General features: G+C 33.6%; 3 protein-coding genes across 3 annotated transcripts; 2 read left to right on the top strand and 1 right to left on the bottom strand.

Annotated features, from left to right (window-relative positions):
• Positions 1-198: 198 nt before the first annotated feature.
• LOC146165656 (holocytochrome c-type synthase-like) lies at positions 199-5,403 on the top strand. The gene is made up of 7 exons (XM_083381641.1): positions 199-339; positions 1,488-1,591; positions 1,883-2,040; positions 2,674-2,793; positions 3,435-3,521; positions 4,139-4,262; positions 4,958-5,403. Exons 1-7 carry the CDS (start codon positions 279-281, stop codon positions 5,156-5,158), a joined length of 855 nt encoding a protein of 284 aa, XP_083237767.1. The 5' UTR covers positions 199-278; the 3' UTR covers positions 5,159-5,403.
• Positions 5,404-6,077: 674 nt separating this feature from the next.
• On the bottom strand, positions 6,078-9,182 carry LOC146165655 (NADH dehydrogenase [ubiquinone] 1 beta subcomplex subunit 7-like). The gene is made up of 3 exons (XM_083381913.1): positions 7,619-9,182; positions 6,860-7,028; positions 6,078-6,327 (listed from the first exon to the last, which is right to left on the bottom strand). Exons 1-3 carry the CDS (start codon positions 7,716-7,718, stop codon positions 6,237-6,239), a joined length of 360 nt encoding a protein of 119 aa, XP_083238039.1. The 5' UTR covers positions 7,719-9,182; the 3' UTR covers positions 6,078-6,236.
• Positions 9,183-10,365: 1,183 nt separating this feature from the next.
• Positions 10,366-13,514, top strand: LOC146165654 (large ribosomal subunit protein mL52-like). The gene is made up of 4 exons (XM_083382800.1): positions 10,366-10,449; positions 12,429-12,505; positions 13,002-13,066; positions 13,273-13,514. The coding sequence occupies exons 2-4, from the start codon at positions 12,460-12,462 to the stop codon at positions 13,360-13,362; spliced, it is 201 nt and encodes a 66-aa protein (XP_083238926.1). The 5' UTR covers positions 10,366-10,449; positions 12,429-12,459; the 3' UTR covers positions 13,363-13,514.
• The last annotated feature ends 852 nt before the right edge of the window (positions 13,515-14,366 follow it).

The following is a 14,366-nucleotide window of genomic DNA, read 5'->3' as shown; positions in this document are numbered from 1 at the left end:
AAGTTGATGTAGCCAGGTAGCAGTGTCAATGGAAAAGAGGTTGTTACAATAGTCCTAGGAACTGTATTTTTTATCCTTGATTTACACACTGTTGTGCTTCATAAGGTTGAATTTAAATATAATACTGCAAAACATGTTGTAGGATTCTAGACCAGATTTTAACATCTGTAAATTTAAATTTGTCCTTTATTTAGGTTGCTAAAACTAAATTAACAGCATACTGGTGTCTGGGTTTGAATTGTAGTATTTTCTGGGGTTTTGAAAGGATTTCTAGTAAAATGGGAAACTCATCAACTAAAGCTGAAACCAGCATACAATCGAAGATAGAATCACCAAAAGGTTTGTAACTGGTTTTCCTATTTGTGATTAAATTTTAATAGAAATTTCACTATACATTTTCTTAGTGTTGTGTAATTTTATTAAAAGTTTATCCAAATAGTTTATCCATACATTACTTAATGATTTGAACCAGACCTAAAATTGAAAAAAAAAGCAGTTGTGGTAGATCCCAAACGTCAGGAGTGCAATAAAACATGATTGAAACATGATTACACCCCTCGAACCATTTGAGCTGTCACACCCATAATTTCGCCTAAAGTCCAGATTGGAAACTTTGGATATTGCGCGGCTGAAAATAAACCATCAGGCTACCGAACGTTGTAAGTTGCGACATTATGATAAACTTACAGGTTTACTGCCTTCATAGAATACTTGAAGCACTGAGCAATTTTTGTTTGGTGTGCGGGCGCAGTGCCCAGGTAAATATTTGAAAAGTTGGATAGTGTGGCATTTAATATGCAATATTACTCGATATTTGCTTAATTTGACGTCACTACACGTGACCGTTGTCCACTGATGCGTGACCAAAACGCAGAACTGTGCGTTTCGCAGGGGATTCTATATGATGCATTATATTATATACGTCTTATAAACTAGCGTTAAAAAATGTTATGCAACTTCAGTATGCGGCCCGCCAATTTTTTTTGTGCTTGTTGTGGCCCTTGTACCATTTTAGTTGTGCAGGCTTGATTTAAGTTGACACATTTTCGGTCATACACGAGTGATGAGTTAATAAATGTGACGTAAGTTTTACAGAAGCCATACTAACGTTTCTATTATGTTAATATACTTTTCGTAAATAGTAAAGGTTGTTGAAGTTCATATTTATATTTTAGCAGCATTACTCATTTTTAGGTAATTTAGTTCCATACAGAAGTTTGCGCGGCTGAAGTTTTGCGCGTTTGATCGAGTCAGATTTGCATGGCTGAACACATTTTCTATAAAATGCGCGGCTATGACCGCGGTTGAAGGTGCTACTGTGCGGGGGATTTATCCACTTTCCAACCTGGCCTAAAGTGCCATGAAATGCAAACTTAACTGCTGCGGTTTTGGGCAAATGTTTTTTTCCGAATATATTTTGCGCAATGGGAATAAAATTCAATTAGTAAATACAGAAAATAATTTAGCTCAACGTGTTTATGTTTCAGAAGTTGCTTCGTACCCAACAGAATGCCCGATGTCGCAAGGAGATGGCGTCCCACCTCCAGAATGTCCAATGCACAACAAAGATGATCTTGACCCTTCAAACATGGTTTGTGATCATATTATTGCGAAAAACTTTAAATAGAGGGGCCTGGTAATCTGTGAGAATGCGTTCTTTACAAAATGACTTACTTGCAAAACTCATATCACACTGATTTGACCTTTGGAATATTATTTAGCACAAAGTCGTATTCATTTAAAAAAACCTAAACAATTGTGTTTTGTTTGTCTATCAAAGATACATTTTCTACTTTTTGAACACTAACCAAATGAAAAAAAAACTATTTAATAATTAAAAATAGTTGGCAATGCTATCCCAACCCTCTCTATGATGTCATAGATGCCCCCTCCGAACCAACGTCCTGCCCCCGACCAACCGTTCGATCTGTCAACATCGCGTGTTGTGTCGACCATTCCGAAGTCGGAAGCAAAGAAACCGGAGGAGAAATGGGTTTATCCGTCCGAACAAATGTTCTGGAATGCAATGCTGAGAAAAGGGTGAATAGTGGGATTTTTATTCCTTAATGTTAGTTATATAATAGCGCTAAGCTGCTTTATCCTGTTTGCTTGCAATTTAATATGATGGATTTGTGTAGTCTAACATCTAGGGGAATACGTTGTCTGAAATTTTAATTTTTTTTATACTGATACCCGATATTTCAGATCCAGGTATCACTATCTGATCTCATTCCAGAGGCGTCATTATTATGCTCAAATAAAATAGATTCTAGAATTATTTTTATTTTTTTATAATGCTGTGGTCCATACAGAAATAATGTACTTCTACCCTCTAGTCTAAATAATTAACAAGACACACTTATTTCTTATACATATTTTAATACATACCAAATGACATTTAAAAGCAACAATCTTACCTGGGTTCAAAAAGCGACGAGCTTTTGTTAAAATTTGTTTTTAGACACTTAAATAATTTTTTTCATTACAAAAAATATTTTATTTTTTTAAATTTTTTTTTTGGTTTTTAAAAATTTAATTGTTACAAATTTTTATTTTTTTCGTTCAAATTAATGATAATTTTTGTTTAATAATTTTTTCGTTTTTTTAGTGTTGCACAGACCCACTTTTAAATTCTACTCAGTTGTTGAAATTTTTTGAATTATTATTTTTTAGGTGGAGATGGAAAGAAGATGAGCCGAAGCCAGAAGATTTAAAAAACATTGTTCTGATTCACAACGCTAACAACGAACAAGCTTGGCAAGAAGTCCTTAAGTGGGAGGCTTTCCATTACAAGTGAGAATCAACTTAAGACTTTTGTTCACAACATTTTTTTTAAGAATATTATTCTACAAACTATCAAGATTAATGTTTTGTGCATTTCCTTCAAATTGAGATTTAAATTTAGGATTAAAAAATAATTATTAGTTTTTTGTTAAAAAAATGTTATTTCTAGATGCATAAAATATTACAAATAAAAATATACTTTTAGGTTTATCTTCGTGGACCGAACATAATTTATTACAGTTTTTTTTTTAAAAGCATTTATTAAAATTAAGGATAGTCCAACATAGCATAACAGTGCAGATCAGATAAATTGCAGCATTTACTAAAATCAAAAACTATGTAATTAAGGTGTTTCAGGTGAAAGTTTAAATCTTTACGAAGGCTCTAATATGTCCTTATTTTGAGCAGCCATGTTTACACTTCTTTAACTTTTAGTTTTTAGAGATTATTTTTGTAAATCCACCAGAATTGTTAACTTTATCTGATATTGTAAGATCTAAATTTCAATTTAACTAGTTGTTTTTTTCTTCTAAATTAGAAACATAACTACTGTTCTTAAACTAATATCTTGAATTTATAAATTCTATTTTTGTCTTAGTTGTATAATTATTTTACAAATTAGATCAAACTTAAATTATCTTGTTTCAAAGGGAATGCCCATGTGGGCCTAAACTTCTAAAGTTTGGAGGAAAAGCGAAAGAATTTTCACCAAGAGCTCGCATAAGGAATTGGATGGGGTAACTTAATGTTTTTATTAAAAAAAATGGTGATTTATAAATAATTGATAGATACCACTCGTGTTTGTAGTGGCGTTTGTTTCAAATAACAAAGTAAACCTGAATTACCAATCTAACTGTTAAAAGTGCTGAAGTGTTTAAAAATATATTTGTTATACAAAAAAGGTCATATTATTGTTTTTATACTGTTGGATTATTAAAATGTGTTTGTCTTTTATTGCAATTATTTTAACCAAAAAAGATTTTTTTAAATATTGCACATTTATAAATGGGTGTATCATTGCAATTAAATTATCACTTTAAGTCTTCTTAAATATTATTATTTGTTAAAAAAACAATGTCCCAATAATAAAGGCAGGTTGTTAGATTATTAAAATGTCTTGGGTTTTTTATTACAAATAAATTAGCCAACTAAGATTTATTAAAATTATTACCCAGCTATAAATGATGTATTGTTGCAATTAAAGTATAGTTTTAATTACTCTAGGATCTAAAATGTTAAAAAAACAATGTCCCAATATTGAAGTTTTTTAAAGTTGTTGTTGTGTTACTACCATAGAAAACACACTTGGATTGTTCCCACTTTTCGATGCAAATATGTTAAAAATATTCCACAGTTACGAACTTCCATTTGATCGTCATGACTGGATTATTGATCGATGTGGAAAAAAAGTCCGCTATATCATTGATTATTACGATGGTGGCGAAATTAATATGGAAAATTACCAGTTCACTTTATTGGTAAGTGTTCATAAACTCTTACTTTTGACATTGAAACTAACATATTAAAATATTTTAATTTGTACCAACCATTATCAATTAGTTAGTGTTCTCAACCTTTTTTCTTACGCCCAGCGATAGACATTTTGCTAAAATTCGTGCACAAAAGTAAAGTTTTTTTTGTTGAAGAGAATTGTAATCCTTTAGGAGTCTATAAGAAACAGAAAAATTAAAACAATGCACCAGAGCGTGCGACGCACAGTTTTGAGAACTTCTGAGTTAATGAGTCAAATCAATTATTTGAATAAAAAATCTCAGTAAATTGTAATAGAGTTTATTTAAAATGATAGTTATTTGTGCCATTAGATTCGCAAGATTTTATGAGACAAATTAAGTCATTTTGTAGATTTCAGTATGTGTAGTCTTAAATTTCCTAAAAGGGATTTTATATTAAACCAGGTTTTATTTTTGTTAAGTGAAAAGAAAATGATTTGCTACTTAGGTCTTTTTTGCCATTTAAGGCAATTTTTAACCTTAAGGCTGTTTACTGTTTGTATAATGTTGATATTTTGCTTAAATTACCGAACAAGAGACATTTAAAAACGGTATGCACGGATCTGTAATGTAGCTTAGCAATGAATTTCAAGATAATGTTGATTTACTCGACTTTTTAGGCTTTAAATGAAATGTTCTTTTCACAAACACCTATTTGTCAGGATGTTCGACCAGCCCTTGACAGTCCAGGTGCATTGTGGGACAGAACGAAGGCAAATTGGATGCGCTGGACGACTCGACAAAACGATGTCGGCGCCGAAAGCAAGGTCTACCACATGGGGGAGCCCCATGCAAATCTTGAAATGAAGACAAACTCTACGAACAGCGATATACCTCCGGAATGTCCAATGCATGCAAAATAATTTTTCTACACACATTGAAGAATTAGGAATGAAAATTTAAGACAAAATACAACCCGACATAAAATTTGGAATTCAAAGGAAAAACTTCAAAAACAAAGTCTTGGCTGTAATTTTCTTTAGTCTATCTCACAAGCTGCTATATCTTTGTGTTTGCCATTTTGCCAAAATAACATTTGTTTTGATATTCTACTTTTTCGGTTTAGTATTCACTGTGAATTGTTAAATAAACATTTTTGCTTGTTCAAGAGTTTGGTGATATAGTTGTGTTGAATTAAGTTTGGTCTGTAAAACTTTTTGAGTTTTTTTTGCTAAAACATTGAACCATTTCCTGAAATTATACAAATATCTTGTGTAGTGTGCATTTAGGTCTCGCACGCTTGCGTAGTTGTAACAAATATGATTTTTTGAAACAGTAGCACCTTTTGAGAACTGTTGTATTAGGCCGGTTATAATTGGCTAATTTCACCAGTTTACTTTTAAGTTTATATGTCAATATTTAAGCCGGAATTTCCCAACCTTTTTAAGCTGCTTATAAATGACCCCCTTTCTAAAGTTTAAATAGTTGACGTCACCCTTACTAGCGTTTTAACCCAGTCGTAAACTGTGATGTAACAATAAACTAATTTAAAATGTGCACATCAGCTGTACACATGTGGAAAGCATTCTGGATTTTGTTGAACCTCAATTGTAACCTAGAAGCTTAACAAAAGTAAAAATTGGAATCCAATAGGATTTGAAATATCTCTTAGGACCCTTTGAAATGACATCCTGGTTGGAAACCACTGATATTGTTCACTGAAATCAATAAATGTTTCCAGTTAATATAAATCTTGTAAAATGACAGCATTTTGTGTTTTTTTTTTGCTGTACAACTACTTGGGTACTGGAAATCAATTCTAATCTGTTGACCCGAATATTAAAACCTTATTTAACATTTTTTTATGTAAAATTGGCTTAAAGACTCCCTGGCTTCCAGTGGAGTTTACAAAAGCAAGCAACTTGTTCAAATAAAACAAAAGTCCTTGTTGCAAAAGATGACAAATAGAATTTCGAATAAATTTCAAGATAAGCACAGCAATTATTCTTCATCGATAAGCTCTCGTTGTTGTCTTTTGTCCCTCGCCATTAATCGTTTTGCGCGCTCATATTCCATCGTGCGGTGTTTCAAGCTAAACAAAAAGTAAAGTTAAGAATACTACATAAGATGCCTTCAGGGAAAGGCTCACCAAATCAGTCAACCTGCTCAGGGTCGACTTGTTCACAGAATACATTGTGCATATGTATGTTTCACTTGATTATGAATACTAAGGTTTTGTAAAACAACTACAAACTAAGCCTATAGGTTTAGGCACAGTTGACAACAAAGTGGATTTTTATAGCTGAAAAAAACGATTCTTTGGTGTAACAATTTTTACATCAAAGTACAATCAATTCCAGTAGATATTAGCACAGCTACAAATAAAACATTTTTTGGCTAGAAAATCGAAAGCCCGTATATAACACAACAAAGTACCGCTAAAAGAAAATTGTTTCACCAAATTGAATTGTTATATTTAGCAGCAACATATATATTTTTTGACACCAGATTTCGAAATCAGTCAAGACTAGGTATCTTGTACTATATGTGGGTGTTGTTATCATTGGCCAATACAATGACGGAATACACATTTGGTATATATATGTTTCTGTTACAAAGCTTACTCATTCACAGAGCAGTGCTGGTACTTGTGCAAAACATCTGAGCACTTGTACCACTGGGGAAACCAATCCCTCCTGCATTTCATGTAATCCATGTAAAGGTGGGCGCAGTAATCACGGTAGCATCGCCTGATTTGCGACAAGTCCATTTCTTCCGTGGTTGTGTGCATTTCTGCAAGAAAAAGGGCCAAATTAAAAACTCTACTAAAGAAAACATGTATCTCCTTTTCTTTTAAGGGTAAATACCAGTGGTTCTTTTAGCTTGCAGCAAATTTAAATGCTTCGGACAAAGCAAATGTCACAATATTATCAGTTATCTAAACTTTCAAGTCATGTGCGCTTGCCTATATGCCTATTTGTAGTATGAATAGGTTATTAAAAAAACGCGGTATATCTATGAACAACCAACGGCAAATACACCTAAATCATTGGATGTTAACAGTATTTTTTATGTTTAATTTTGGTGAAAGAAAATTTTAAGACCATGCCCGTAAGAAATTTTAAGACCACATCTTAGACAGCCTCCATTCATCTAAGCACCATTATCATCAAAAAATCAAATTCTGTATGTGGCAAGTAAAATCAAACATTGTCACCATAGTCACAGAAGAATTTGGATGTATTATGAGAGACAGTCTCAGTCCACCGAAATACATTTATAAACACAGTATTTTAAAGATGTTTATGTAGCATTAAAATCCCTTTATGTGGGCCACAAGATGAAACATTGCCCAAATTATTGTTGTGATATAGGATAGAAACCTCTAACTGGGCGGGTCTCATCCAAATATTTCTCGTAAACCTCCGGTTTGCCGATCGGTTCATCTTCAATGTAAATACTTCTTCCTATACTTTGACCCATCTTTGTAGAGATGGGCAAAACAGTCACAATGACAACTATTTCACTAAAATGCTATAAAGAAAGGAGGAAATACACACATTAAGGTTTTGGTGCACCATTTAACATCAATATTTTACAGACAAAAATAAGCTATTTAAATTTATTTATTATGTATATGTTGAAAAGCTTAGGAGAGCGGTTTTCGGAAGAAAAAGCAAAAGGACAATATATTTTACAGATAAAATAAGTAACATTAAATGTAGACAAGCAATTTTGTGAATGGGTTCTTAAGAGCTTAAAATGGTATAATCTAACAATAAGAAAGGCAAGAAATACACAAATTTATGAGATAAAGTATTAATAAAAGTAAATAAAATCTGATATAACTTGCATATATTTGTGTTACACAATAAATAATTAACTTTTAGATCTGTTTTTGAATGGTTTCAATTGTAAAAAAACTAAACTAGATTTGTGCCTCTGTTATTACTAAATTAAAGTTTTTAAGCTGTAGAAAATGTTATAGAAATAATAGGTCGTAAACTATTGGGTAGCACATTATATAGAAAACATGTTTAACACAATTTGCTGACATTTCCAATGAAAACAAATATAGAAAAAAAGTAATGCAATTGCTGACATTCAATTGAAAAAAAATAAACAGAAAAAAATAATATTGTGTGCAACAAGTAAAAATAAGTAATCTTAAAAAAACTTTTGTAGGTTATTCGTTGTGAATTCCCATCCATTTAGCACCATTGTATGACATTATGTAATCGTAGAATAATAAAAGTTATTTTATTTTTGTTGTAAAAATGTACATTATCTCTTAATTAATTTACTCAAATTTTGCACCCAGTATATATAACCACCATCACCATTTACAGAACAAAGGTTTGTTTAAGGCAGTAAAAGATACACATATACATGAACAACAACTGTGATCTAGCCCTTATGAAGTCAATTTCTGAAAATCCACATATTCAGAAAAAATACAATTTATATATTCGTAATCACTTTGTGTAAAATTGTTGCAAGCTCTGCTGGCATTTCAGCCCATTTTGCAAGATCTTTAGCGTAAACTGCTTGCCAAAACCTGCCAGTGCTCCAATTTGGAGTTACATATAACCACCATAGTAATTTAAAAATAAACAGCCTTTCCGGTATGAAATTTTAGCTAAAAAATGTACGTTGAACTTTGGCGACCACAAATTATGAAATACAGTGGGACAATGGAGAACCCTGAGACAACTTCTACCTTATCTTAGAGATAGCGTGTCTTAAACCCGTTCTGCATTCTGTGGCAGGTGCATCGCTCAAATTTTTTTCTAAAGAATTTTGTGTGCACACCTGAATTTACACATTGCACACTTAAATTAAAAAAAATCAATAAATTGTGGTAGGATTTCCAACCTAAGACATGCAAAAAACATAACTGCATACCTCAAAACTTTGTGCTACACACCCAAGATCTCGACATAAAGTGTCATGAAATGTAGAACGGTCTTATATAACGTGCAACCCCGAGCTAGAAGGTAAAGTACCGTAACGCACAGTTGGGTAATTGTTGGCGTGAGGGAAGCAACACTGTGAAGTGGGGCACGATTCCTCCCAAGTGAACCTGTACTTTTCAGAGCAGGTCATTCGTCCAAATACAACTGACAAGTACAAGCATAGAACAAACTGTGGAAACGTAATTATAAAGATGATCAGGTGCAGAATATTCCTATTATAAGCCTGGCTATCTTGGAGCGCCGCGCCTACTTCTAAACACGCAGTTGTAAGTGATACAAGCCCAGAGATAACAGATCCGCCGAACAACCACGGAACGACGCAGAACGAATGTAAATCCGAATGAACGATCAACAAAATTCCATTGGCAATTATAAACGCACTTCCCCAGATGCCGATTCCAACGTTGACCAGCGGCGACCAGTAGTAGTAGTTCAACACCAGTGACGCGATTGTGAAAATAACTGTTAATCCAGTTAATACGAGCAAAACGATGCCAATATTTCGGAGAGTGCGCTTAAATTCCTGTTGTTCTTCTTCTGAGGTCATATCTTTTGGTTTGTTTTGCGAACAGTCCTAAAAATTCACAATGCAATTTTGCTACTTGATTTGTCTTCGACTATTATTGATGTGCTCTCAGTTATGTTGATCAATTGTTGATAAACCGCACAAGAGAGTTTGCAATTTTTTTTTGTTATCGCAAAATAAAAATAGCAAAAGAATAATTAGATTTTCAATGGTAAAAAAATAATTTTGCCGTGAACCACAAACAATGTTTTCTTTCGGTATCAAAACCTAGTCAGGACACAATTATATCATTGTAAAAGTATTTTGTAAATAATTAAATTAAGCGCTAAAAACAGTAATATCAGTAATTATTTTCCCTTTGATTTTAATTAAAGCAATGTGCTATTTAGGGTTAATTTTAGGACTACATTTAAGTGAGTCTCGCGCTATGGTAATCGTCATTTTTTTAAGCTAAAAAATTAACAAAATAACAAAATGTGTTTTGCCTTTTGAAGAAAATTTATTCTGAAGTTTTTGCAAAATGACAACGTTAAGGATATTGGCAGGTGATTAGAACACAATTCTATTTTAAATAAAAGAGACTGATATGTGATTGTAAATATTGTTTTAACTGTGTTTTTTTAGAACGCTGCGGAAGTATTTGCTACCAACCTTCATTTCATGCCAGACTTTTTTCAACATCAAATGTTCAATTTTACAAGTTAAAAAATCGGTAAATATCAAGTTTGATTTTTATATTTAAAAAAAATGTCTACCAATAGATAAATAAAAGCTTTAATTGTTAATATTGCATCTAAGATTCAAAATATTTTATGTTTTCCATTTAAAGGAGTTTTTTGTCTTTGACAGGTAACACTAATTTACGGAATGATGAATGGTCGGAATGGTCGGAACGCTCACAGTATTATTATTAAATATAATAACACTTGACCCACCTTCACCCAAACGCTAACCCCCACCCTAACCCAAATATTGTGCGTTGGTTTAATAATTGTTTTAAAGGGGTAACACTTAAATTAGTGAGCGTTCCAACCATTCCGACCATTCATCATTCCGTAAATTAGTATTACCCGTCTTTAACATGTTTTTTGCAATTATGTATTCATTTACAAATTAGAAGCAGGCTATTGTCGCTACTAGAAAGCAATGCTTTTGTCTTAAAATCACAATCTAGTTAATACATGTAACTGAATAACATTAAAATTTCTCAGAAAAACATTGGTGGTGATATTAGATTTGTGATTTATTAGATTCTTTGTGTGATTTGCTTTGTCAGTTGAATTAACTTCGGTCCCCATTTACATCCTGAAACTTACAGAATTAGGTTTTTATAGATTCAAAATAAAGCTTTAAAAGTGTTTGGAATAAAACCTTTTTTCAATTTTGATTGTGAATATGAATGCTTGACCGCTTGTATATGTATTCTATGCATTAATGTTAAATTATGAAATGTTTACAATAAATATAAATTAGCAAATGTATGAATGTGGGGGAAAAAATGGCGGGTAATTTTTGCACAAAGTGTAACTCTTTGTGGTTAACCTCTTGAGTAATTTTGAACTAAAATTAGTTTTTGATGTCCTATTAATCCTCCTGCCTAGGTAAAAGTTCCTTGTAAGAAATCTCTACAATACATCTGGTCCTATGGGTTTGTTCTTTAGGGAAACTTCTCCGGTCAGGGGGGCCGGATTCAGTACTGGCAAAGCTGGTATATTTTGTCGCATAATGGCACCTAATGTTGGACTCTTCGGCAACACTGTGATTGCTCATCAAACATACTGCTTTCTAGTACAGAACTTGGTAAACCGAAAATCAGTTTGTTTGGATGTTATATAAGATAAATATATTTCGCTACTAAGCATCATCAGTAGAGAAATATATATAACTAACAATCGCTATTATTTGACGTAGTAAGCGAGTAGTGGGGGATTGTGGCTGCAGGCCACATTATCATGTAATACCGGAAACTGTCTGCGGGCCGCTCAAAATATGTATGTTACCCGCCCCTGCTTTAGACACTGTGGAACCTCAAGGTTCTTTCAACAGATCCAACCTGCGCCGTATGTGACAATGGGAACTACCATATTTTATGGACCATAAGGCGCAGTTTAAATCCTTTTTTTCCTCATAAATTGATCAGGCACCTTATAAGCCGGTGCGCCTAATGTATGGATCAAGTACAGAAGTGCATTTACTGCCTACACTTAAAACCAGTACCGATAGACGAAAAAGAGGAGTGCGGAGAAAAAGTGGGAGAAGTAGGAGAAAGAGCGGAGCGGTTTACCACGCGGCTGAAATCTCGGCTTTTTTGTGGAGGCCTCGGCGTGTTGCGGACGCCCGGGCGATTTGGATAAATTGATCGTGCGCCTTATAGCCCGGTGTGCCTTATAATCAGGGGCGCCTTATGGTCCGTAAAATACGGCATTGGTCTGGTATCGACTGTTTTGGTGTTGATGTGTGGATGCCACTGTTTCATGTAAGGGTTCTGTAAAAGGTTGTATAAGCTTTATTCAGATTAAGACCTTCTGACTATTAGATCTTGGTCTTTGCTCCCTGTGTTTTATTATGATGTTGATATTATTATAATTTCTGTCTTATTGCTGAAGTCCATTACACATGCGAGCGATCTCTGTAACCCCTATTTTTGACCATGAACCCATGCAATCTCCTTTGTTTTTTTTATTTTTCTAGAATTCATTCGTTTAAGAAGCGCCAGAGAAGAATGGGGACTTCCCTATTGGTGAAAACACCCGACTGGTCCCATCTTGGTAATCAACAACTTGAATACTTCAACTTGAATATATGTTTATCTTAAACTTGCAACAAATAGTCAAAAAGGCATACTATTGTTGGAAAAAAAGCAATGTTTTTTAACAAACATAAACATATCTTGATAATAAATAGAAAACACTAGGACTTTAAAAAGTACTTTTAATGCTTAAACCAAAACATAAGTTTGAAAGTGAACTAGTTTTTGTATACAACAACATATTAACACCAATGTTTTTACGAGTATCAGGAAAACTAACCAGTATTTTTGAGAACCCAACCATGTTTTTTAGTTTAAAAAATTGCCCTTTGTCCACTGTGTTAAACAGTGTTTTGTCAACCTATATGTACCAAATTGGCTGGCTGTTTTCAGTTTGAATTAGTTGGGCAAAGCACTGCTGTTTCTCCAAATCCATATCTAACTACAACCTCCAACCATTATCTCAAGACTTATTTGAAACGTTCACAAAATGCTAAAGTTTTACTCTGTTTTAGACGGAAGGCCAGCTCCACCTGGAACAAGAGCAACTCTTCGCAAGGAAATACAACGACAAATTTGTGTAAGATTTTTTAGGTATTTTCTCTGTAAGTCTCTAGAAGGGGTGGGCAAGCCCACCAACGCAAATCATGCGGCCTGGAACCTATCCTACAAACTTTGCCTGGGGCCATTCCTTATATTTTTCGGGTTATTTTAACTACCTATAAGCATGTATTTGCTCTGTAAGTCTATAGCTACTAGTGACATTTTAATCACTTTGCATTGCAGCATCGAATAATTGAACTGAACGCTGATTTAGAAGAAGCAGAAATGTGCGCTGAAAGAAAAAAGTTAAAGGAAGAATCAAAAGGAAAGTGAAAGTGACAATATTGGAAAAACATTGGACTGTGCAAAATAACAACAGCGTGTTGTGAAGAAAGTTGTTCGGGACTAAAACTCAGTTCACGGCTCTTGAGTTGATTATGGCATGATTGAACATGCAAATAAATCTTATTTATAAATTTGACACATTCCTGGTGTGTTTTCTCATGTCATTGTAACATCCGATGCAGGGCCTCCTTGTGGCCACAGAGCAGTGTCCAGGGAGCAAAAAGTAGGATGTCCGATGCTTTTTATTCAGATACCAATACCCGGTATTTGGGCAGAAAATGTTTCCAATTCAATAACAAATGACGTCGTTATTATCTTTAAGCAAGCAAACTTATAAAATTATAGGTATGGGAAACAATTTGCACGACAAAATTTAAGTTCTTTCCAATTGTTAACCTACTGCTTTAATCATGCCTGCATTCCTACATTAATTTAGTTTTGGACAAGTACCCCTAGCACTTGGTATCGGGGGTTGGCTCCGATCCGATATTATCAGACATCCCCAGCCACAAAAATATATTATTTTTAAGTATTGTCCAGTTAAACTCCAATTAGTGGTTTCTTTGATGACGTCAGAGGCCTTAAAATGTTGTTTCGTAACATTAGGCAGATTGTGATTTCCACTTCATGACTTGAAAGGTTTGAGATGATTTGACCAAGTGTTGTACAGGAAACCAGCAATTGCGATTGCACATTTCAGCTGCGCATTAACTGTTATTAGCTAACAAGCGCCAGCCATCTTAAAACAACCTTGCTTTTCAATTTTTTTGAATAATTTTAAACACTTTTTTAGTTAACACAATTTTATTAAAGACTTAAATAATTGTTTATTTCGTGCCCCCGATTGCCCTGTATGTTACACAAGCAAGGTGCATATTTGACCTTTGGTGCACCCAGTAACCTACATTTATCTTGTCAAGGTTTGCCATACTTTTCACAAAGCGTGAATAATTGGACCAACAAACTATCCACTGGACTACTTGATTGTGTTT

Source organism: Ascidiella aspersa, chromosome 2 (genome assembly GCF_963924565.1).
Source record: "Ascidiella aspersa chromosome 2, kaAscAspe10.2, whole genome shotgun sequence".
In the NCBI taxonomy this organism is placed as follows: Eukaryota; Metazoa; Chordata; class Ascidiacea; order Phlebobranchia; family Ascidiidae; genus Ascidiella; species Ascidiella aspersa.
Note: the sequence above shows the minus strand (reverse complement) of the source record. Positions and strands in the feature narration are given on the sequence as shown.